Consider the following 25964-nt stretch of genomic DNA (forward strand, 5'->3'; position numbering starts at 1 on the left):
TGCAAAATTGCGCATTTTTGGTCGCATCAAATCCAGAAAAAATGTAATAAAAAGCGATCAAAAAGTCGTATATGCGCAATCAAGGTACCGGTAGAAAGAACGCATCATGGTGCAAAACATGACACCTGACACAGCGCCATAGACCAAAGGATAAAAGCGCTATAAGCCGGGAATGGAGCGATTGTAAGGGTATAAACCCACACACCGTATACGCAGCTTATTTACTGCTGCGATACGCAGCAAATACGCAGCAAATACGCAACAAACACGCAACAAATACGCAGCAGATTAGATCTAAATAACTGGACACAGCATCAAATCTGCACCACCAAATCTGCTTCAAATCTGCTGCGTTTTTGCTGCGTATCTGCTGTGTGGGTTTGTACCCTAAGGGACATATATTCGGTAACAATGGTTAGAATATCTTACCGGCCATCAGATACAATATAAGTTATACATGTTATATATCATTGTAATCGTAACAACTTGAGGAACATATATAACAAGTCAGCTTTACCCCAGGGCGAACGGCGTAAAAACACATTTCCCCCAAATAAACAAAATGCGTTTTTTTTTTCAATTTCACCACACATTGATATTTTTTCTGGTTTCGCAGTGTACTTTATGCAAAAATTCAGCCGTCATTGCAAAGTACAATTAGTGACCCAAAAAATAAGGATAAGCACAAGGAGGGAAAAACGAAAACGCAAAAATCGAAATTGGCTCTGTCTTTAAGGGGAAGATGCTGAAGAAGGGAAAACCGCAGCTGTGAGCTTCAGCGCTGTACACACCGTCAACAATGGTCACTTGTCAGCGCACAGCCAATGGCAGGGGAGAGCTGCGGTCACGTGCGGCGCCTCATGCACTCAAAGCCAGTAACACGCTACTAGGGCACGTATTCCCACAACCAACATGGCTGCTGCCGTGATTCTGGCGTCACTTCCGGCGGTGCAGAGCTTGGCAGCCGAGCTAGGCGGTGACGTCATGCGCGGGAAAGAGAACAGGGCGTGCGACGGTAAGGTTGGACGCTCAGCCTGGTGACGCGTCTTCACCGGGAACGGAGGCCTCAGAAACACTGGAGGGGCCGCACCGGAGGCGGGTGAGTGCGGGCAACAAGCATCCCAGCAGGCGGTGCGGCGCCTGGGGGCGGAGCGACGCTGGTCACTAGAGCTGACACTCTTCTGCTGTCTGCGTCCGAGATGGGCGGAGCTTAGTGTGGCCCCTCCTCCCCGTAGGTGCTGAGTACAGTGAGGTTTCCGCCCCCTCCATGAAGTCATTCGTCTGAGGTAAATCCTCCCTGGTCCTGGGGTAATTCCTTTGCCATATTTACCCTGTCCCCTGAGGTAATTCTGCCATATTTACCCTGCCCTGAGGTAATTCCTCTGCCATATTTACCCTGCCCTGAGGTAATTCTGCCATATTTACCCTGCCCTGAGGTAATTCCTCTGCCATATTTACCTTGTCCTGAGGTAATTCCTCTGCCATATTTACCCTGTCCTGAGGTAATTCTGCCATATTTACCTTGTCCTGAGGTAATTCTGCCATATTTACCTTGTCCTGAGGTAATTCTGCCATATTTACCTTGTCCTGAGGTAATTCCTCTGCCATATTTACCTTGTCCTGAGGTAATTCCTCTGCCATATTTACCTTGTCCTGAAGTAATTCTGCCATATTTACCCTGTCCTGAGGGAATTCCTCTGCCATATCTACCCTGCCCTGAGGTAATTCTGCCATATTTACCCTGCCCTGAGGTAATTCCTCTGCCATATTTACCCTGCCCTGAGGTAATTCCTCTGCCATATCTACCCTGCCCTGAGGTAATTCCTCTGCCATATTTACCCTGTCCCCTGAGGTAATTCTGCCATATTTACCCTGCCCTGAGGTAATTCCTCTGCCATATTTACCTTGTCCTGAGGTAATTCCTCTGCCATATTTACCCTGCCCTGAGGTAATTCTGCCATATTTACCCTGCCCTGAGGTAATTCTGCCATATTTACCCTGCCCTGAGGTAATTCCTCTGCCATATTTACCTTGTCCTGAGGTAATTCCTCTGCCATATTTACCCTGCCCTGAGGTAATTCTGCCATATTTACCCTGCCCTGAGGTAATTCCTCTGCCATATTTACCCTGCCCTGAGGTAATTCTGCCATATTTACCCTGCCCTGAGGTAATTCCTCTGCCATATCTACCCTGCCCTGAGGTAATTCTGCCATATTTACCCTGCCCTGAGGTAATTCCTCTGCCATATTTACCTTGTCCTGAGGTAATTCCTCTGCCATATTTACCCTCCCCTGAGGTAATTCTGCCATATTTACCCTGTCCTGAGGTAATTCTGCCATATTTACCTTGTCCTGAGGTAATTCTGCCATATTTACCTTGTCCTGAGGTAATTCTGCCATATTTACCTTGTCCTGAGGTAATTCCTCTGCCATATTTACCCTGTCCTGAGGGAATTCCTCTGCCATATCTACCCTGCCCTGAGGTAATTCTGCCATATTTACCCTGCCCTGAGGTAATTCCTCTGCCATATTTACCCTGCCCTGAGGTAATTCCTCTGCCATATCTACCCTGCCCTGAGGTAATTCCTCTGCCATATTTACCCTGTCCCCTGAGGTAATTCTGCCATATTTACCCTGCCCTGAGGTAATTCCTCTGCCATATTTACCTTGTCCTGAGGTAATTCCTCTGCCATATTTACCCTGCCCTGAGGTAATTCTGCCATATTTACCCTGCCCTGAGGTAATTCTGCCATATTTACCCTGCCCTGAGGTAATTCCTCTGCCATATTTACCTTGTCCTGAGGTAATTCTGCCATATTTACCTTGTCCTGAGGTAATTCTGCCATATTTACCCTGCCCTGAGGTAATTCTGCCATATTTACCCTGCCCTGAGGTAATTCTGCCATATTTACCCTGCCCTGAGGTAATTCTGCCATATTTACCCTGCCCTGAGGTAATTCCTCTGCCATATTTACCTTGTCCTGAGGTAATTCCTCTGCCATATTTACCCTGCCCTGAGGTAATTCTGCCATATTTACCCTGCCCTGAGGTAATTCCTCTGCCATATTTACCCTGCCCTGAGGTAATTCTGCCATATTTACCCTGCCCTGAGGTAATTCCTCTGCCATATCTACCCTGCCCTGAGGTAATTCTGCCATATTTACCCTGCCCTGAGGTAATTCCTCTGCCATATTTACCTTGTCCTGAGGTAATTCCTCTGCCATATTTACCCTGTCCTGAGGTAATTCTGCCATATTTACCCTGTCCTGAGGTAATTCCTCTGCCATATTTACCCTGCCCTGAGGTAATTCCTCTGCCATATTTACCCTGCCCTGAGGTAATTCCTCTGCCATATTTACCCTGCCCTGAGGTAATTCCTCTGCCATATTTACCCTGCCCTGAGGTAATTCTGCCATATTTACCCTGTCCTGAGGTAATTCCTCTGCCATATTTACCCTGTCCTGAGGTAATTCTGCCATATTTACCCTGCCCTGAGGTAATTCTGCCATATTTACCCTGTCCTGAGGTAATTCCTCTGCCATATTTACCCTGTCCTGAGGTAATACATCCCCCCCCGCAGTGTGATATAATGTGGATGGGGAGGAGGCCGCAGGGGGATGTGTGTGTAAGGTGAGGCGTGTAGTAACTAGGGCTGTGGAGTTGGTAATCCGCATCTCCGACTGCTGAATTTCATCAGGACTGACTCCGACTCGGCCTCCTGCTCCTTGATAAATGGCCGGTCATATACCAGGGGAGATATCTATCACACCGGCTCAGCAGCTTCTCCCTAATGTCCTACATGATCCTGGGGCGACTTCTGAGGGAATATATACTGTATATACAGCAGCTTCTCCTGTGTGTGCAGTGGGTGCAGCCAGTCTCCAGCCTCCATGTCCTGAACAACTCACAACTAGACTAGATGGAGCAGGGGGGCTTTTCCTGCTGACATCTTCTATGCTTCTAACTAAATATTCATCACAGAAACACAGAAATACTGCCAGATCCCTGTGATATAGAGAGGGGGTCACACATAGTGATATAGAGAGAGGTCACACATAGTGATATATAGAGAGGTCACACATAGTGATATAGAGAGAGGTCACACATAGTGATATAGAGGGGTCACACATAGTGATATAGAGAGAGGTCACACATAGTGATATAGAGAGGGGTCACACATAGTGATATAGAGAGGGGTCACACATAGTGATATAGAGGGGTCACACATAGTGATAGAGAGAGGGGTCACACATAGTGATATAGAGAGGGGTCACACATAGTGATATAGAGGGGTCACACATAGTGATAGAGAGAGGGGTCACACATAGTGATATAGAGAGGGGTCACACATAGTGATATAGAGAGAGGGGTCACACATAGTGATATAGAGAGGGGTCACACATAGTGATATAGAGAGGGGTCACACATAGTGATATAGAGGGGTCACACATAGTGATATAGAGAGGGGTCACACATAGTGATATAGAGAGGGGTCACACATAGTGATATAGAGAGGGGTCACACATAGTGATATAGAGAGGGGTCACACATAGTGATATAGAGAGGGGTCACACATAGTGATATAGAGAGGGGTCACACATAGTGATATATAGAGAGGGGTCACACATAGTGATATATAGAGAGGGGTCACACATAGTGATATAGAGAGGGGTCACACATAGTGATATAGAGAGGGGTCACACATAGTGATATAGAGAGGGGTCACACACAGTGATATAGAGAGGGGTCACACACAGTGATATAGAGAGGGGTCACACATAGTGATATAGAGAGGGGTCACATAGTGATATAGAGGGGGGTCACACACAGTGATATAGAGAGGGGTCACACATAGTGATATAGAGAGGGGCCACACATAGTGATATAGAGAGGGGTCACACATAGTGATATAGAGAGGGGCTGCACTACTTATGTCTCCTCCTCCTCCTCTATATTACACAGGATATCTCAATATTACACTGCTGCTCATATACAGTCATCCAGCATCCAGGAAGAGACCAGCACAGATCTCCCCCCACACAATGGACTCTTACAGCTCGGGAACAAACTGCCAAATAGTGACCGACAACCTCTCCCCGACCACCCTTATGTAATAGAGCCAGTGTCCTATTACTGATATATTCCCCGACCACCCTTATGTAATAGAGCCAGTGTCCTATTACTGATATATTCCCCGACCACCCTTATGTAATAGGGCCAGTGTCCTATTACTGATATATTCCCGACCACCCTTATCTAATAGGGCCAGTGTCCTATTACTGATATATTCCCCGACCACCCTTATGTAATAGGGCCAGTGTCCTATTACTGATATATTCCCCGACCACCCTTATGTAATAGGGCCAGTGTCCTATTACTGATATATTCCCCGACCACCCTTATGTAATAGGGCCAGTGTCCTATTACTGATATATTCCCCGACCACCCTTATGTAATAGGGCCAGTGTCCTATTACTGATATATTCCCCGACCACCCTTATGTAATAGGGCCAGTGTCCTATTACTGATATATTCCCGACCACCCTTATGTAATAGGGCCAGTGTCCTATTACTGATATATTCCCGACCACCCTTATCCAATAGGGCCAGTGTCCTATTACTGATATATTCCCCGACCACCCTTATGTAGTAGGGCCAGTGTCCTATTACTGATATATTCCCCGACCACCCTTATGTAATAGGGCCAGTGTCCTATTACTGATATAATCCCCGACCACCCTTATGTAATAGGGCCAGTGTCCTATTACTGATATATTCCCCGACCACCCTTATGTAATAGGGCCAGTGTCCTATTACTGATATATTCCCCGACCACCCTTATCTAATAGGGCCAGTGTCCTATTACTGATATATTCCCCGACCACCCTTATCTAATAGGGCCAGTGTCCTATTACTGATATATTCCCCGACCACCCTTATCTAATAGGGCCAGTGTCCTATTACTGATATATTCCCCGACCACCCTTATGTAATAGGACCAGTGTCCTATTACTGATATATTCCCCGACCACCCTTATCTAATAGGGCCAGTGTCCTATTACTGATATATTCCCCGACCACCCTTATCTAATAGGGCCAGTGTCCTATTACTGATATATTCCCGACCACCCTTATCTAATAGGGCCAGTGTCCTATTACTGATATATTCCCCGACCACCCTTATGTAATAGGGCCAGTGTCCTATTACTGATATATTCCCTGACCACCCTTATCCAATAGGGCCAGTGTCCTATTACTGATATATTCTCCGACCACCCTTATGTAGTAGGGCCAGTGTCCTATTACTGACATATTCCCTGACCACCCTTATGTAATAGGGCCAGTGTCCTATTACTGATATATTCCCCGACCACCCTTATCTAATAGGGCCAGTGTCCTATTACTGATATATTCCCCGACCACCCTTATCTAATAGGGCCAGTGTCCTAGGAGTGTAGTGTACGGTGTGTGTGTATGATGAGGAGTGTAGTGTATGATGAGGAGTGTAGTGTATGATGAGGAGTGTAGTGTATGATGAGGAGTGTAGTGTATGATGAGGGGTGTAGTGTATGATGAGGGGTGTAGTGTATGATGATGCGTGTAGTGTATGATGATGCGTGTAGTGTATGATGATGCGTGTAGTGTATGATGATGCGTGTAGTGTATGATGATGCGTGTAGTGTACGGTGTATATGATGATGCGTGTAGTGTACGGTGTATATGATGATGCGTGTAGTGTACGGTGTGTGTATGATGAGGCCTGTAGTGTACAGTGTGTATATGATGAGTGTAGTGTAGTGTGTGTGTGTGTGTGTGTGTGTGTGTGTGTGTGTGTGTGTGAGATGAGGCATATAACGCGTGATGCGCAGGGCGTCTGCAGTATAGTGGAGCCGGCTGTGGTCAGGAAGGAGTTAATGAGTGCTGCTCCTGGGAATGCCTCCCCTCCCTCCTCTGTCTCCCCTCCCCCCAGTACAGATGCAGGGGCTTGTAGCAGGTTGGGTTTCAGTGAAGTGCCAGCCCTCCTCAGTGTAAACAGAGCCTAGAGGCCAGCGGCAGAGGCTAGCAGGGCATCGGGGAGGTATACAGCGTACAGGCCAGGTATAGTGACACTGTGTGTGTGTGTGTGCGCACTGTGTGATCGCATGTCAGGAGACAGAGGCTGAGGCTGCAGCTGCTGGCCTACTCTACAGCAGGGAGGCTGGAGGCCGGGCCGCTCGCTGTGACGTAGCCATGATGTCCTCCTCTATACCAAGCGTCTGAGCACCAGGCCGGAGCTAGATGACATCACTGCCGTCCTCTGTGTGTATGAGGATGTCACTGCCGTCCCCTCTGTGTGAGGAGTAATGTCACTGCCGTCCTCTGTGTGTATATGAGGATGTCACTGCCGTCCCCTGTGTGTATATGAGGATGTCACTGCCGTCCTCTGTGTGTGTGTGAGGAGTGATGTCACTGCCGTCCCCTGTGTGTATATGAGGATGTCACTGCTGTCCTCTGTGTGAGGAGTGATGTCACTGCCGTCCTCTGTGTGTGAGGAGTGATGTCACTGCCGTCCCCTGTGTGTATATGAGGATGTCACTGCTGTCCTCTGTGTGAGGAGTGATGTCACTGCCGTCCTCTGTGTGTGTGTGTGTGAGGAGTGATGTCACTGCCATCCCCTGTGTGTATATGAGGATGTCACTGCCGTCCCCTGTGTGTATGGGGATGTTACTGCCGTCCTCTGTGTGTGTGAGGAGTGATGTCACTGCCGTCCTCTGTGTGTGAGGAGTGATGTCACTGCCGTCCCCTGTGTGTATATGAGGATGTCACTGCCGTCCCCTGTGTGTATGGGGATGTCACTGCCGTCCTCTGTGTGTGTGTGTGTGTGTGTGTGTGAGGAGTGATGTCACTGCCGTCCCCTGTTTGTATATGAGGATGTCACTGCCGTCCTCTGTGTGTGGAGTGATGTCACTGCCGTCCCCTGTGTGTATATGAGGATGTCACTGCCGTCCTCTGTGTGTGTGAGGAGTGATGTCACTGCCGTCCCCTGTGTGTATATGAGGATGTCACTGCCGTCCCCTGTGTGTATGGGGATGTCACTGCCGTCCTCTGTGTGTGTGAGGAGTGATGTCACTGCCGTCCCCTGTGTGTATATGAGGATGTCACTGCCGTCCTCTGTGTGTGTGAGGAGTGATGTCACTGCCGTCCCCTGTGTGTATATGAGGATGTCACTGCCGCCCCCTGTGTGTATGGGGATGTCACTGCCGTCCTCTGTGTGTGTGTGAGGAGTGATGTCACTGCCGTCCCCTGTGTGGTCCCCTGTGTGTATATGAGGATGTCACTGCCGTCCCTTGTGTGTATATGAGGATGTCACTGCCGTCCTCTGTGTGTGTGAGGAGTGATGTCACTGCCGTCCCCTGTGTGTATATGAGGATGTCACTGCCGTCCTCTGTGTGTGTGAGGAGTGATGTCACTGCCATCCCCTGTTTGTATATGAGGATGTCACTGCCGTCCCTTGTGTGTATATGAGGATGTCACTGCCGTCCCTTGTGTGTATATGAGGATGTCACTGCCGTCCTGTGTGTGTGTGAGGAGTGATGTCACTGCCGTCCCCTGTGTGTATATGAGGATGTCACTGCCGTCCTGTGTGTGTGTGAGGAGTGATGTCACTGCCGTCCCCTGTGTGTATATGAGGATGTCACTGCCGTCCTCTGTGTGTGTGAGGAGTGATGTCACTGCCGTCCCCTGTGTGTATATGAGGATGTCACTGCCGTCCTCTGTGTGTGTGAGGAGTGATGTCACTGCCGTCCCCTGTGTGTATATGAGGATGTCACTGCCGTCCTCTGTGTGTGTGAGGAGTGATGTCACTGCCGTCCCCTGTGTGTATATGAGGATGTCACTGCCGCCCTGTGTGTGTGTGTGTGTTTGTGTGTGTGTGTGTGTGTGTGAGGAGTGATGTCACTGCCGTCCCCTGTGTGTATGGTGATGTCACTGCCGTCCCCTGTGTGTATGGTGATGTCACTGCCGTCCCCTGTGTGTATGGTGATGTCACTGCCGTCCCCTGTGTGTATGGTGATGTCACTGCCGTCCCGTGTGTATGGTGATGTCACTGCCGTCCCCTGTGTGTATGGTGATGTCACTGCCGTCCCCTGTGTGTATGGGGATGTCGCTGCCGAAAATCTTGGGTTGTCAGAGCTGTGGTCTGGGGTGACGTGGGGTTGTCAGAGCTGTGGTCTTGCAGTGCTGTGTGTGTTCATGCCTCTCGGTTGTCGTTACAGAGCAGCGACCGGTGAATGTCTGCTGCCAGGGATGGACCATAGATCTGCTATGTCAGGAGTGGCTCCCGATACTCCTGGGCCTGTGAAACCTCCCTGTGCAGCTGGTGGTGAGACAGACTGTAACCCTGTCACCAAAGAGCAGGAGAAGAGCGAGGCGCAGCAGTTCTCTGTCACCCAGACCGACTTCACTGAGGGAAACGTCAAGCTGAAGATCGGCCTCCAGGCCAAAAGGACTAAGAAGCCTCCAAAGAACCTGGAGAACTATGTGTGCCGGCCAGCAATAAAGACCAGCACTAGGACCACACGGAGGATAGCCACCTGCAAGAGGATGGAGGCCGATGGGGACAAGCAGGTGAGGATGCCAAATCATCACCTGTGTCATAACCAGGGCTGCAGAGTCCCACATAGTTTTGGCTGATGGAAAAAATGTTACACAGTGGTGCCTTAGATTAGGAGCATAATCCGTTCTGGGACGGCGCTTGTAATCAAAGTCCACTCTTACACCAAAGCAAATGTTCCCCTAAGAAATCACTGAAATGCAGACAATTGGTTCCACCCCCCAAATATACTGATTATTATGACTAACATGTAGGAGAGATGAAACAATGAGAAGCAACTAAATCTGTGATATTATAAGTTACTGTACAGTATAGCAGCATGTGGTATATAATGTATAGTAACTGTATAACCCTGATAACACAGCAGCAGCTGGATATGTGATATATAAGTTACTGTACAGTATAGCAATCAGCATGTGGTGTATAATGTATAGTAACTGTATAACCCTGATAACACAGCAGCTGGATATGTGATATATAAGTTACTGTACAGTATAGCAATCAGCATGTGGTGTATAATGTATAGTAACTGTATAACCCTGATAACACAGCAGCTGGATATGTGATATATAAGTTACTGTACAGTATAGCAGCATGTGGTATATAATGTATAGTAACTGTATAACCCTGATAACACAGCAGCAGCTGGATATGTGATATATAAGTTACTGTACAGTATAGCAGCATGTGGTGTATAATGTATAGTAACTGTATAACCCTGATAACGCAGCAGCTGGATATATGATATATAAGTTACTGTACAGTATAGCAGTATGTGGTGTATAATGTATAGTAACTGTATAACCCTGATAACACAGCAGCTGGATATGTGATATATAAGTTACTGTACAGTATAGCAGCATGTGGTATATAATGTATAGTAACTGTATAACCCTGATAACATAGCAGCTGGATATGTGATATATAAGTTACTGTACAGTATAGCAGCATGTGATATATAATGTATAGTAACTGTATAACCCTGATAACACAGCAGCTGGATATGTGATATATAAGTTACTGTACAGTATAGCAGTCAGCATGTGGTATATAATGTATAGTAACTGTATAACCCGGATAACACAGCAGCTGGATATGTGATATATAAGTTACTGTACAATATAGCAGCATGTGGTGTATAATGTATAGTAACTGTATAACCCTGATAACACTGCAGCTGGATATGTGATATATAAGTTACTGTACAGTATAGCAGTCAGCATGTGGTGTATAATGTATAGTAACTGTATAACCCTGATAACACTGCAGCAGCTGGATATGTGATATATAAGTTACTGTACAGTATAGCAGCATGTGGTGTATAATGTATAGTAACTGTATAACCCTGATAACACAGCAGCTGGATATGTGATATATAAGTTACTGTACAGTATAGCAGCATGTGGTATATAATGTATAGTAACTGTATAACCCTGATAACACAGCAGCTGGATATGTGATATATAAGTTACTGTACAGTATAGCAGCATGTGGTGTATAATGTATAGTAACTGTATAACCCTGATAACACTGCAGCAGCTGGATATGTGATATATGTTACTGTACAGTATAGCAGCATGTGGTATATAATGTATAGTAACTGTATAACCCTGATAACACAGCAGCTGGATATGTGATATATAAGTTACTGTACAGTATAGCAGTATGTGGTGTATAATGTATAGTAACTGTATAACCCTGATAACACAGCAGCAGCTGGATATGTGATATATGTTACTGTACAGTATAGCAGCATGTGGTATATAATGTATAGTAACTGTATAACCCTGATAACACAGCAGCTGGATATGTGATATATAAGTTACTGTACAGTATAGCAGTATGTGGTGTATAATGTATAGTAACTGTATAACCCTGATAACACAGCAGCAGCTGGATATGTGATATATAAGTTACTGTACAGTATAGCAGCATGTGGTATATAGTGTATAGTAACTGTATAACCCTGATAACACAGCAGCAGCTGGATATGTGATATATAAGTTACTGTACAGTATAGCAATCAGCATGTGGTGTATAATGTATAGTAACTGTATAACCCTGATAACACAGCAGCTGGATATGTGATATATAAGTTACTGTACAGTATAGCAGCATGTGGTGTATAATGTATAGTAACTGTATAACCCTGATAACACAGCAGCAGCTGGATATGTGATATATAAGTTACTGTACAGTATAGCATCATGTGGTATATAATGTATAGTAACTGTATACCCCTGATAACACAGCAGCTGGATATGTGATATATAAGTTACTGTACAGTATAGCATCATGTGGTGTATAATGTATAGTAACTGTATATCCCTGATAACACTGCAGCTGGATATGTGATATATAAGTTACTGTACAGTATAGCAGCATGTGGTATATAATGTATAGTAACTGTATAACCCTGATAACACAGCAGCTGGATATGTGATATATAAGTTACTGTACAGTATAGCAGCATGTGGTATTTAATGTATAGTAAATGTATACCCCTGATAACACAGCAGCAGCTGGATATGTGATATATAAGTTACTGTACAGTATAGCAGCATGTGGTGTATAATGTATAGTAACTGTATAACCCTGATAACACAGCAGCTGGATATGTGATATATAAGTTACTGTACAGTATAGCAGCATGTGGTATATAATGTATAGTAACTGTATAACCCTGATAACACAGCAGCTGGATATGTGATATATAAGTTACTGTACAGTATAGCATCATGTGGTGTATAATGTATAGTAACTGTATAACCCTGATAACACTGCAGCAGCTGGATATGTGATATATAAGTTACTGTATACGGTAGTATAGCAGCATGTGGTATATAATGTATAGTAACTGTATAACCCTGATAACACAGCAGCTGGATATGTGATATATAAGTTACTGTACATTATAGCAATCAGCATGTGGTATATAATGTATAGTAACTGTATAACCCTGATGACACAGCAGCAGCAGCTTGTAGATACAGGATGGAGCTGCAGATACCCATAATGAAGAGGATGGAAAACACAAGGGCTGACAGACTGCAGGGAGCAGGAAGGAATGAGCAGGACAGATGTGGGCACAGTATAGCAGCACTCTCTGTCCGGGGAGAGAGGGGTTACAGCTATGGAGAGATTACCCCCCTCAGTCCTGTCCTCTGATGTAAGCCCCAGCCTGAAGTGGATCTGCCATGATTTGGAAGGTGAGAGAGACTTCATGGGTCAGAGTACAGGGCTGTATACCCCACTATGCCCCCCCCCCATGCATTTAGTTTCCTCCATATATTGCTAATAAAGCAGTGGCCCTATGAGATAAGGGTCGTCGGGGAGTATATCAGTAATAGGACACTGGCCCTATTACATAAGGGTGGTCGGGGAATATATCAGTAATAGGACACTGGCCCTATTACATAAGGGTGGTCAGGGAAATGTTAGTCACTACTTGGCACCTTGTCCCTTGTATCTGAGCTAAGTCCCCTGTGTGGGGGGTGATCTGTGCTGGTCTCTTCCTGGATGCTGGATGACTGTATATGAGCAGCAGTGTAATATTGAGATATCCTGTGTAATATAGAGGAGCAGGAGAAGACATAAGTAGTGTAGCAGTAACCTCTGTCCTCAGCGTGCTGTGTGGTGTTACAGGCAGAGAATACAGTGCTGTGTGGTGTTACAGGTAGAGAATACAGTGTGCTGTGTGGTGTTACAGGTAGAGAATACAGTGTGCTGTGTGGTGTTACAGGTAGAGAATACAGCGTGCTGTGTGGTGTTACAGGTAGAGAATACAGTGTGCTGTGTGGTGTTACAGGTAGAGAATACAGTGTGCTGTGTGGTGTTACAGGTAGAGAATACAGTGTGCTGTGTGGTGTTACAGGTAGAGAATACAGTGCTGTGTGGTGTTACAGGTAGAGAATACAGCGTGCTGTGTGGTGTTACAGGTAGAGAATACAGTGTGCTGTGTGGTGTTACAGGTAGAGAATACAGTGCTGTGTGGTGTTACAGGTAGAGAATACAGTGCTGTGTGGTGTTACAGGTAGAGAATACAGTGTGCTGTGTGGTGTTACAGGTAGAGAATACAGTGTGCTGTGTGGTGTTACAGGTAGAGAATACAGTGTGCTGTGTGGTGTTACAGGTAGAGAATACAGTGCTGTGTGGTGTTACAGGTAGAGAATACAGCGTGCTGTGTGGTGTTACAGGTAGAGAATACAGTGTGCTGTGTGGTGTTACAGGTAGAGAATACAGTGCTGTGTGGTGTTACAGGTAGAGAATACAGCGTGCTGTGTGGTGTTACAGGTAGAGAATACAGTGCTGTGTGGTGTTACAGGTAGAGAATACAGTGCTGTGTGGTGTTACAGGTAGAGAATACAGCGTGCTGTGTGGTGTTACAGGTAGAGAATACAGTGTGCTGTGTGGTGTTACAGGTAGAGAATACAGTGTGGTGTGTGGTGTTACAGGTAGAGAATACAGCGTGCTGTGTGGTGTTACAGGTAGAGAATACAGTGCTGTGTGGTGTTACAGGTAGAGAATAGTGTGCTGTGTGGTGTTACAGGTAGAGAATACAGCGTGCTGTGTGGTGTTACAGGTAGAGAATACAGCGTGCTGTGTGGTGTTACAGGTAGGGAATACAGCGTGCTGTGTGGTGTTACAGGTAGGGAATACAGTGCTGTGTGGTGTTACAGGTAGAGAATACAGCGTGCTGTGTGGTGTTACAGGTAGAGAATACAGCGTGCTGTGTGGTGTTACAGGTAGAGAATACAGTGTGCTGTGTGGTGTTACAGGTAGGGAATACAGTGTGCTGTGTGGTGTTACAGGTAGGGAATACAGCGTGCTGTGTGGTGTTACAGGTAGAGAATACAGTGCTGTGTGGTGTTACAGGTAGGGAATACAGTGCTGTGTGGTGTTACAGGTAGAGAATACAGTGCTGTGTGGTGTTACAGGCAGAGAGTACAGTGCTGTGTGGTGTTACAGGTAGAGAATACAGTGTGCTGTGTGGTGTTACAGGTAGGGAATACAGTGTGCTGTGTGGTGTTACAGGTAGGGAATACAGCGTGCTGTGTGGTGTTACAGGTAGAGAATACAGTGCTGTGTGGTGTTACAGGTAGGGAATACAGTGCTGTGTGGTGTTACAGGTAGAGAATACAGTGCTGTGTGGTGTTACAGGCAGAGAATACAGTGCTGTGTGGTGTTACAGGTAGAGAATACAGCGTACTGTGTGGTGTTACAGGTAGAGAATACAGTGCTGTGTGGTGTTACAGGTAGAGAATACAGCATGCTGTGTGGTGTTACAGGTAGAGAATACAGCGTGCAATGTTGTGTTACAGGTAGAGAATACAGCGTGCTGTGTGGTGTTACAGCTAGAGAATACAGCGTGCTGTGTGGTGTTACAGGTAGAGAATACAGCGTGCTGTGTGGTGTTACAGGTAGAGAATACAGCGTGCTGTGTGGTGTTACAGGTAGAGAATACAGTGTGCTGTGTGGTGTTACAGGTAGAGAATACAGCGTGCTGTGTGGTGTTACAGGTAGAGAATACAGCGCTGTGTGGTGTTACAGGTAGAGAATACAGCGTGCTGTGTGGTGTTACAGGTAGAGAATACAGCGTGCAATGTTGTGTTACAGGTAGAGAATACAGCGTGCTGTGTGGTGTTACAGCTAGAGAATACAGCGTGCTGTGTGGTGTTACAGGTAGAGAATACAGCGTGCTGTGTGGTGTTACAGGTAGAGAATACAGCGTGCTGTGTGGTGTTACAGGTAGAGAATACAGTGCTGTGTGGTGTTACAGGTAGAGAATACAGTGCTGTGTGGTGTTACAGGTAGAGAATACAGTGTGCTGTGTGGTGTTACAGGTAGAGAATACAGTGTGCTGTGTGGTGTTACAGGTAGAGAATACAGTGTGGTGTTACAGGTAGAGAATACAGTGTGGTGTTACACGTAGAGAATACAGTGTGGTGTTACAGGTAGAGAATACAGTGTGCAGTGTTGTGTTACAGGTAGAGAATACAGCGTGCTGTGTGGTGTTACAGGCAGAGAATACAGTGTGCTGTGTGGTGTTACAGGTAGATAATACAGCGTGCTGTGTGGTGTTACAGGTAGAGAATACAGTGTTGTGTGGTGTTACAGGTAGAGAATACAGTGCTGTGCTGTGTGGTGTTACAGGTAGAGAATACAGCGTGCTGTGTGGTGTTACAGGTAGAGAATACAGCGTGCTGTGTGGTGTTACAGGTAGAGAATACAGCGTGCTGTGTGGTGTTACAGGTAGAGAATACAGTGCTGTGTGGTGTTACAGGTAGAGAATACAGTACTATGTGGTGTTACAGGTAGAGAATACAGCGTGCTGTGTGGTGTTACAGGTAGAGAATACAGCGTGCTGTGTTGTGTTACAGGTAGAGAATACAGCGTGCTGTGTGGTATTACAGGTAGAGAATACAGCGTGCTGTGTGGTGTTACAGGTAGGGAATACAGTGTGCTGTGTGGTGTTACAGGTAGAGAATACAGTGCTGTGTGGTATTACAGGTAGAGAATACAGCGTGCTGTGTGGTGTTACAGGTAGAGAATACAGTGTGCTGTGTGGTGTTACAGGTAGAGAATACAGTGTGCTGTGTGGTGTTACAGGTAGAGAATACAGTGTGCTGTGTGGTGTTACAGGTAGAGAATACAGTGCTGTGTGGTGTTACAGGTAGAGAATACAGCGTGCTGTGTGGTATTACAGGTAGAGAATACAGCGTGCTGTGTGGTGTTACAGGTAGGGAATACAGTGTGCTGTGTGGTGTTACAGGTAGAGAATACAGTGCTGTGTGGTATTACAGGTAGAGAATACAGCGTGCTGTGTGGTGTTACAGGTAGAGAATACAGTGTGCTGTGTGGTGTTACAGGTAGAGAATACAGTGTGCTGTGTGGTGTTACAGGTAGAGAATACAGTGTGCTGTGTGGTGTTACAGGTAGAGAATACAGTGCTGTGTGGTGTTACAGGTAGAGAATACAGTGCTGTGTGGTGTTACAGGTAGAGAATACAGTGCTGTGTGGTGTTACAGGTAGAGAATACAGTGTGCTGTGTGGTGTTACAGGTAGAGAATACAGCGTGCTGTGTGGTGTTACAGGTAGAGAATACAGTGTTGTGTGGTGTTACAGGTAGAGAATACAGTGCTGTGCTGTGTGGTGTTACAGGTAGAGAATACAGCGTGCTGTGTGGTGTTACAGGTAGAGAATACAGCGTGCTGTGTGGTGTTACAGGTAGAGAATACAGCGTGCTGTGTGGTGTTACAGGTAGAGAATACAGTGTGCTGTGTGGTGTTACAGGTAGAGAATACAGCATGCTGTGTGGTGTTGCAGGTAGAGAATACAGTGCTGTGTGGAGTTACAGGTAGAGAATACAGTGCGCTGTGTGGTGTTACAGGTAGAGAATACAGCGTGCTGTGTGGTGTTACAGGTAGAGAATACAGTGTTGTGTGGTGTTACAGGTAGAGAATACAGTGCTGTGCTGTGTGGTGTTACAGGTAGAGAATACAGCGTGCTGTGTGGTGTTACAGGTAGAGAATACAGCGTGCTGTGTGGTGTTACAGGTAGAGAATACAGCGTGCTGTGTGGTGTTACAGGTAGAGAATACAGTGTGCTGTGTGGTGTTACAGGTAGAGAATACAGCATGCTGTGTGGTGTTGCAGGTAGAGAATACAGTGCTGTGTGGAGTTACAGGTAGAGAATACAGTGCGCTGTGTGGTGTTACAGGTAGAGAATACAGTGCTGTGTGGTGTTACAGGTAGAGAATACAGTGCTGTGTGGTGTTACAGGTAGAGAATACCGCCCGCTGTGTGATGTTACAGGTAGAGAATACAGCGTGCTGTGTGGTGTTACAGGTAGAGAATACAGTGCTGTGTGGTGTTACAGGTAGAGAATACAGCGTGCTGTGTGGTGTTACAGGTAGAGGATACAGTGTGGTGTTACAGGTAGAGAATACAGTGCTGTGTGGTGTTACAGGTAGAGAATACAGCGTGCTGTGTGGTGTTACAGGTAGAGAATACAGCGTGCTGTGTGGTGTTACAGGCAGAGAATACAGTACTGTGTGGTGTTACAGGTAGAGAATACAGTGCTGTGTGGTGTTACAGGTAGAGAATACAGTGTGCTGTGTGGTGTTACAGGTAGAGAATACAGTGTGGTGTTACAGGTAGAGAATACAGTGCTGTGTGGTGTTACAGGTAGAGAATACAGCGTGCTGTGTGGTGTTACAGGTAGGGAATACAGCGTGCTGTGTGGTGTTACAGGCAGAGAATACAGTACTGTGTGGTGTTACAGGTAGAGAATACAGTGCTGTGTGGTGTTACAGGTAGAGAATACAGTGTGCTGTGTGGTGTTACAGGTAGAGAATACAGTGTGGTGTTACAGGTAGAGAATACAGTGCAGTGTGGTGTTACAGGTAGAGAATACAGTGCTGTGTGGTGTTACAGGTAGAGAATACAGTGCTGTGTGGAGTTACAGGTAGAGAATACAGCGTGCTGTGTGGTGTTACAGGTAGAGAATACAGTGTGGTGTTACAGGTAGAGAATACAGCGTGCTGTGTGGTGTTACAGGTAGAGAATACAGTGCTGTGTGGTGTTACAGGTAGAGAATACAGTGTGGTGTTACAGGTAGAGAATACAGTGTGCAATGTTGTGTTACAGGTAGAGAATACAGCGTGCTGTGTGGTGTTACAGGTAGACAATACAGTGCTGTGTGGTGTTACAGGTAGAGAATACAGTGTGCTGTGTGGTGTTACAGGTAGAGAATACAGTGCTGTGTGGTGTTACAGGTAGAGAATACAGTGTGCTGTGTGGTGTTACAGGTAGAGAATACAGTGTGCTGTGTGGTGTTACAGGTAGAGAATACAGCGCGCTGTGTGGTGTTACAGGTAGAGAATACAGGGTGCTGTGTGGTGTTACAGGTAGAGAATACAGTGTGCTGTGTGGTGTTACAGGTAGAGAATACAGTGTGCTGTGTGGTGTTATAGGTAGGGAATACAGTGTGCTGTGTGGTGTTACAGGTAGACAATACAGTGCTGTGTGGTGTTACAGGTAGAGAATACAGGGTGCTGTGTGGTGTTACAGGTAGAGAATACAGCGTGCTGTGTAGTGTTACAGGTAGACAATACAGTGTGCTGTGTGGTGTTACAGGTAGAGAATACAGTGTGCTGTGTGGTGTTACAGGTAGAGAATACAGTGTGCTGTGTGGTGTTACAGGTAGACAATACAGTGCTGTGTGGAGTTACAGGTAGAGAATACAGTGTGCTATGTGGTGTTACAGGTAGAGAATACAGTGCTGTGTGGTGTTACAGGTAGAGAATACAGTGCTGTGTGGTGTTACAGGTAGAGAATACAGTGCTGTGTGGAGTTACAGGTAGAGAATACAGTGTGCTATGTGGTGTTACAGGTAGAGAATACAGTGCTGTGTGGTGTTACAGGTAGAGAATACAGCGCTGTGTGGTGTTACAGGTAGAGAATACAGCGTGCTGTGTGGTGTTACAGGTAGAGAATACAGCGTGCTGTGTGGTGTTACAGGTAGAGAATACAGCGTGCTGTGTGGTGTTACAGGTAGAGAATACAGTGCTGTGTGGTGTTACAGGTAGAGAATACAGTGCTGTGTGGTGTTACAGGTAGAGAATACAGTGCTGTGTGGTGTTACAGGTAGAGAATACAGTGTGCTGTGTGGTGTTACAGGTAGAGAATACAGCGTGCTGTGTGGTGTTACAGGTAGAGAATACAGCGTGCTGTGTGGTGTTACAGGTAGAGAATACAGCGTGCTGTGTGGTGTTACAGGTAGACAATACAGTGCTGTGTGGTGTTACAGGTAGAGAATGAACAGCTGAGTGAAAGCAATGCATTCTGGAATCTGTAGTACTGTGTACAACCAACCAAGAAGTACAGCCACAAAATACACAACCAAGACCCCCAAAACAAATGGATTCTTGGTAGCTTCAGACCTGGGTCAAACAGATGAGCTCTATGCTGCTTCAGCAGTTGTTTTTTTTTTTTTTTTAACCTGGAGTTCCCCTTTAAGTATACTGCAGTGATCTCTGAGAGATTAGTGCAGTAATAATAAAAGTTCCCTGGGGGACTAAATGTTAGTGTGTGTGTGTGTGTGTGTGAAAAAAAATAAAAAATAAATTATAATAATAATAATTGGGGGGGGGGGGGTGTTGGACCTTTATTAACCCCTTAATGACCCATGACGTATCTCATATCATGGTGCCGTTAGGGGGGTTCAGAGAGGGGCTGCGATCCCTGGTGCTATGTGTCGCCTGGAACCACGGCTATTAGCTCATTGCCGCTCCTGCTAATAAGGACATTTAAATGCAGCTGCATTTAGAAGCCATGCAGAGCACTATCCCTGGTGTCTAGTGGCGGGATCTCCCCTCTATGATGTGATCACGAAGGGGAGATCCATTCTTTTGTGCCGGCCGGGGCTCAGCGGCTGAGGATGATTCTTGCTCGGCCGTCCATGCGTCTGGTCTGCTGCAGACCAGTGCAATACAGCGCCGATCTGATGGTTCGGTGCTGTATAAAGCATACTACACTGATCTCTACGGGATATCAGTGTAGTTGTATTAGAAGTCCCCCAGGGGGCGTCTATTTACTATGTATGTTAATAAAAAAAAGAAGAAAAAAGTTTTTTTTATAAAAGAAAAATCCCCTCGTCCAATAAAAGTATGAATCACCCCCCTTTTTGCATTTAATAAATAAACATATCGTATTTTCCGGCGTATAAGACAACCCCTGACTTAAGCAGATTGTCAAGTGTTCACCTTATATGTCAGAAAATGTTAACCCCTGCTGCGGTCAGGCAGGGTTAACTGCAGGTATATTTGGAAAAAAAAAAAAAAGAAATCATTTAACTCGCCCAAGGCCCGCTCCTGGCCTCCCGTTCTTTTCCTGGCGCAAGCAGCGTGATGTACACTACCTGAGCCGGATACGGAGATCGCCAAGTGTCTCATTGGAGAGGCTCTAAGACGCTCAGCTGCCGGGAGAGCTTCGGGAGAATGAGAGAGGCTTTGGGAACTTCCGTTACCTCTCTCATTCTCCTGAAGCTCTCCCGACACCCTCTCAGATGAGACGCTCGGCGATATCCGTCCCTAGCGCAGGTAGTGTTCATCACACTGCCTGCGCCGGGAATGGTACGGGAGACGCATTGAGGTCTGGAACGGGCCCTAAGTCGCCCCATACGGTGGAGATGCGGCCTTTTTTACACCTCACACAGACCCGTAGACCAAAGGATAACAGCGTTATACAGAGGGGAATATACCAAAGGATAAGAGCGTTATATGGAGGGAATAGAGCGAAGGATAACAGTGTTATACAGAGGGAATAGAGCAAAGGATAACAGTGTTATACAGAGGGAATAGAGCAAAGGATAACAGCGTTATATGGAGGGAATAGAGCAAAGGATAACAGTGTTATACAGAGGGAATAGAGCAAAGGATAACAGCGTTATATGGAGGGAATAGAGCAAAGGATAACAGCGTTATAAGGAGGGAATAGAGCACAGGATAACAGCTTTATACGGAGGGAATAGAGCACAGGATAACAGCGTTATATGGAGGGAATAGAGCAAAGGATAACAGCGTTATAAGGAGGGAATAGAGCACAGGATAACAGCTTTATACGGAGGGAATAGAGCACAGGATAACAGCGTTATATGGAGGGAATAGAGCAAAGGATAACAGCGTTATACAGAGGAAATAGAGCACAGGATAACAGCGTTATACGGAGGGAATAGAGCACAGGATAACAGCGTTATATGGAGGGAATAGAGCAAAGGATAACAGTGTTATACAGAGGGAATAGAGCAAAGGATAACAGCGTTATATGGAGGGAATAGAGCAAAGGATAACAGCGTTATACAGAGGAAATAGAGCAAAGGATAACAGCGTTATAAGGAGGGAATAGAGCAAAGGATAACAGTGTTATACAGAGGAAATAGAGCAAAGGATAACAGCGTTATAAGGAGGGAATAGAGCAAAGGATAACAGCGTTATAAGGAGGGAATAGAGCAAAGGATAACAGCGTTATACGGAGGGAATAGAGCAAAGGATAACAGTGTTATATGGAGGGAATAGAGCACAGGATAACAGCGTTATATGGAGGGAATAGAGTACCGGATAACAGCGTTATATAGAGGGAATAGAGCACCGGATAACAGCGTTATATGAAGGGAATAGAGCAAAGGATAACAGCGTTATACAGAGGGAATAGAGCACAGTATAACAGCGTTATAACAGTATTAGATAAGGGGGGGTTGGGGAATATATCAGTAATAGGACACTGGCCCTATTACATAAGGGTGGTCGGGGAATATATCAGTAATAGGACACTGGCCCTATTACATAAGGGTGGTCGGGGAATATATCAGTAATAGGACACTGGCCCTATTAGATAAGGGTGGTCGGGGAGATGTTGTCGGTCACTATTTGGCAGTTGGTTTCTGAGCTGCAAGAGTCCATTGTGTGGGGGGAGATCTGTGCTGGTCTCTTCCTGGATGCTGGACGTCTGTATAGAAGCAGCAGTGTAATATGGAGATATCCTGTGTAATATAGAGGAGGAGGAGGAGGAGACATAAGTAGTGTAGCTGTAACCTCTGTCCTCAGTGCGGGGTTTTTCTTTAGTGTGCTATGGCTGCAGCAGGCTGTGTGTGTATGTATTATGGTTGCAGCAGGCTGTGTGTGTGTGTATGTACTATGGCTGCAGCAGGCTGTGTGTTTATACTATGGCTGCAGCAGGCTGTGTGTGTACTATGGCTGCAGCAGGCTGTGTATGTACTATGGCTGCAGAAGGCTGTGTGTGTGTATGTACTATGGCTGCAGCAGGCTGTGTGTGTGTGTGTATGTACTATGGCTGCAGCAGGCTGTGTGTGTGTACTATGGCTGCAGCAGGCTGTGTGTGTGTATGTACTATGGCTGCAGCAGGCTGTGTGTGTGTGTATGTACTATGGCTGCAGCAGGCTGTGTGTGTGTATATACTATGGCTGCAGCAGGCTGTGTGTGTGTATATACTATGGCTGCAGCAGGCTGTGTGTGTGTATATACTATGGCTGCAGCAGGCTGGGTGTGTGTATATACTATGGCTGCAGCAGGCTGGGTGTGTGTATATACTATGGCTGCAGCAGGCTGGGTGTGTGTATGTATGTACTATGGCTGCAGCAGGCTGGGTGTGTGTACTATGGCTGCAGCAGGCTGTGTGTATGTACTATGGCTGCAGCAGACCCCTCTCTCTATGTCACTATGTGTGACCCCCTCTCTCTATGTCACTATGTGTGACCCCCTCTCTCTATATCACTATGTGTGACCCCCTCTCTATCACAGGTATCTGGCAGTGTTAGCAGTGTATTGTTGGGTATGATGAATATTAGAAACATAGAAGTTGTCAGCAGGAAAAGCCCACCTCCTCCATCTAGTCTAGTTGTGAGTAGTTCAGGACATGGAGGCTGGAGACTGGCTGCATCCACTGCACACACAGGAGAAGCTGCTTTATATACAGTACTAGAAAATTTACCCGGCGCTGCCCGGGTATAAAGTGTCAGTGTGTGTATAGAGGGTCCTGTATACCTGTAGTATAGAGTTGGTGGAGGTCTTGTATACCTGAAGTATATAGTTCGGGGGTTCTGTATACCTGTAGTGTATAGTTTGGGGCTCTGTATACCTGTAGTATAGAGTTGGTGGAGGTGCTGTGGCAGTGTTATCCAGTCACAGTATGGTGGTATTGGTCAGGTCTGGTATGGCAGGGTTATCCAGTCACAGTATGGCGGTATTGGTCAGGTCTGGTATAGCAGTGTTATCCAGTCACAGTATGGTGGTATTGGTCAGGTCTGTTATGGCAGATTCATCCAGTCACAGTATGGCGGTATTAATAAGGTCTGGTATGGCGGTGTTATCCAGTCACAGTGTGGCCGTATTGGTCAGGTCTGGTATGACAGTGTTATCCAGTCACAGTATGGCGGTATTGGTCAGGCCTGGTGTGGCGGTGTTAAATGTGACGTGTGGAGCTGTTACCTACCTATCCTGGTGCTAATTGGTGAGTGAGGATGGGGCATCCTCAGGTTTAGTGCTTAGGGCTTCAGCAGCTGGTAATACTGCCCTGTATACATGTACTGTATAGATGGAGTAGGGGGTCCTGTATACCTGTAGTGCCCTGTATATACATGTACTGTATAGTTGGAGTAGGGGGTCCTGTATACATGTACTGTATAGATGGAGTAGGGGTCCTGTATACCTGTAGTGCCCTGTATATACATGTACTGTATAGTTGGAGTAGGGGGTCCTGTATACATGTACTGTATAGATGGAGTAGGGGGTCCTGTATACATGTACTGTATAGATGAAGTAGGGGGTTCTGTATACATGTACTGTATAGATGGAGTAGGGGGTCCTGTATACCTGTAGTGTATAGTTGAGGGAGGTCCTGTATACCTGCAGTGTACAGTTGGTGAAGGTCCTGTATACCTGTACTGTATAGTTCGGGGGTCCTGTATACCTGTAGTATATAGTTGGTGCTGTATACCTGTAGTGTATAATTGGTGGAGGTCTTGTATATCTGTAGTATATAGTTCGGGGGTCCTGTATACCTGTAGTGCATAGTTTGAGGGTCCTGTATAACTGTAGTATAGAGTTGGTGGAGTTCCTGTATACATGTAGTATATTGCTTTGGGGTCCTGTATACCTGTAGTAAAGAGTTGGTGAAGGTGCTGTATACCTGAAGTAAAGAGTTGGTGAAGGTGCTGTATACCTGTAGTGTATAGTTTTGGGGTCCTGTATACATGTAGTGTATAGTTTGGGGTCCTGTATACATGTAGTGTATAGTTTGGGGTCCTGTATACCTGTAGTGTCCTGTATGCCTGCAGGGTCGTATTTACCACTAGGCACCCATGGTCTGGTGCGTAGTATAGCACCTGGCAGAGGGGCAGTACCCTCCCGTTCAGACTTGCCAGAAAATCTTTGGTCAGGTCTTGTATAGCGGTGTTATCCAGTCACAGTATGGCGGTATTGGTCAGGTCTGGTATGGCAGTGTTATTCAGTCACAGTATGGCGGTATTGGTCAGGTATGGTGTGGCGGTGTTCTCCAGTCACAGTATGGTGGTATTGTTCAGGTCTGGTATAGTGGTGTTTTCCAGTCACAGTATGGCGGTATTGGTCAGGTCTGGTGTGGCGGTGTTATCCAGTCAAAGTATAGTGGTATTGGTCAGGTCTGGTATGGCAGTGTTATCCAGTCACAGTATATGGCAGTATTGATCAGGTCTGGTATGGCAGTGTTATCCAGTCACAGTATAGCGGTATTGGTCAGGTCTGGTATGGCAGTGTTATCCAGTCACAGTATATGGCAGTATTGATCAGGTCTGGTATGGCAGTGTTATCCAGTCATAGTATGGCGGTATTGGTCAGGTCTGGTATGGCAGTGTTATCCAGTCACAGTATATGGCAGTATTGATCAGGTCTGGTATGACAGTGTTATCCAGTCACAGTATGGCGGTATTGGTCAGGTCTGGTGTGGCAGTGTCATCCAGTCACAGTATGGCGGTGTTGGTAAGGTCTGGTGTTGCAGTGTTACCCAGTCACAGTTTGCTATACCTGTAGTGCCCTGTATATACATGTACTGTATAGATGGAGTAGGGGGTCCTGTATACATGTAATGTATAGATGAAGTTGGGGGTCCTGTATATACATGTACTGTATAGATGGAGTAGGGGGTCCTGTATATACATGTACTGTATAGATGGAGTAGGGGGTCCTGTATATACATGTACTGTATAGATGGAGTAGGGGGCCCTGTATATACATGTACTGTATAGATGGAGTAGGGGGTCCTGTATATACATGTACTGTATAGATGGAGTAGGGGGCCCTGTATATACATGTACTGTATAGATGGAGTAGGGGGCCCTGTATATACATGTACTGTATAGATGGAGTAGGGGGTCCTGTATATATATGTACTGTATAGATGGAGTAGGGGGTCCTGTATACATGTACTGTATAGATGAAGTAGGGGTCCTGTATATACATGTACTGTATAGATGGAGTAGGGGGCCCTGTATATACATGTGCTGTATAGATGGAGTAGGGGGCCCTGTATATACATGTGCTGTATAGATGGAGTAGGGGGTCCTGTATATATATGTACTGTATAGATGGAGTAGGGGGCCCTGTATATACATGTACTGTATAGATGGAGTAGGGGGCCCTGTATACATGTACTGTATAGATGGAGTAGGGGGCCCTGTATATACATGTACTGTATAGATGGAGTAGGGGGCCCTGTGTATACATGTACTGTATAGATGGAGTAGGGGGCCCTGTATATACATGTACTGTATAGATGGAGTAGGGGGCCCTGTATATACATGTACTGTATAGATGGAGTAGG

At 46.1% G+C, this 25964-nt stretch overlaps 1 protein-coding gene across 3 annotated transcripts in view; it reads left to right on the forward strand.

The window, feature by feature from the left end:
- The first annotated feature begins 963 nt into the window (after window positions 1–963).
- ASH1L (ASH1 like histone lysine methyltransferase) overlaps window positions 964–25964 on the forward strand; it is a 74178-nt gene continuing 49177 nt past the window's right edge. The window contains exons 1-2 of one of the 3 annotated variants that reach the window (XM_069950824.1): window positions 964–1099; window positions 9254–9605. In XM_069950824.1, coding sequence (XP_069806925.1) covers window positions 9285–9605 — 321 coding nt within the window. In that variant the 5' untranslated portion in view covers window positions 964–1099; window positions 9254–9284. Of the gene's footprint in view, window positions 1100–1160; window positions 1287–6952; window positions 7098–9253; window positions 9606–25964 lie in introns of those variants that run through there. The other 2 variants (XM_069950826.1, XM_069950825.1) reach the window with 2 other exon arrangements.

This window comes from Dendropsophus ebraccatus, chromosome 13 (assembly GCF_027789765.1).
Source record: "Dendropsophus ebraccatus isolate aDenEbr1 chromosome 13, aDenEbr1.pat, whole genome shotgun sequence".
In the NCBI taxonomy this organism is placed as follows: Eukaryota; Metazoa; Chordata; class Amphibia; order Anura; family Hylidae; genus Dendropsophus; species Dendropsophus ebraccatus.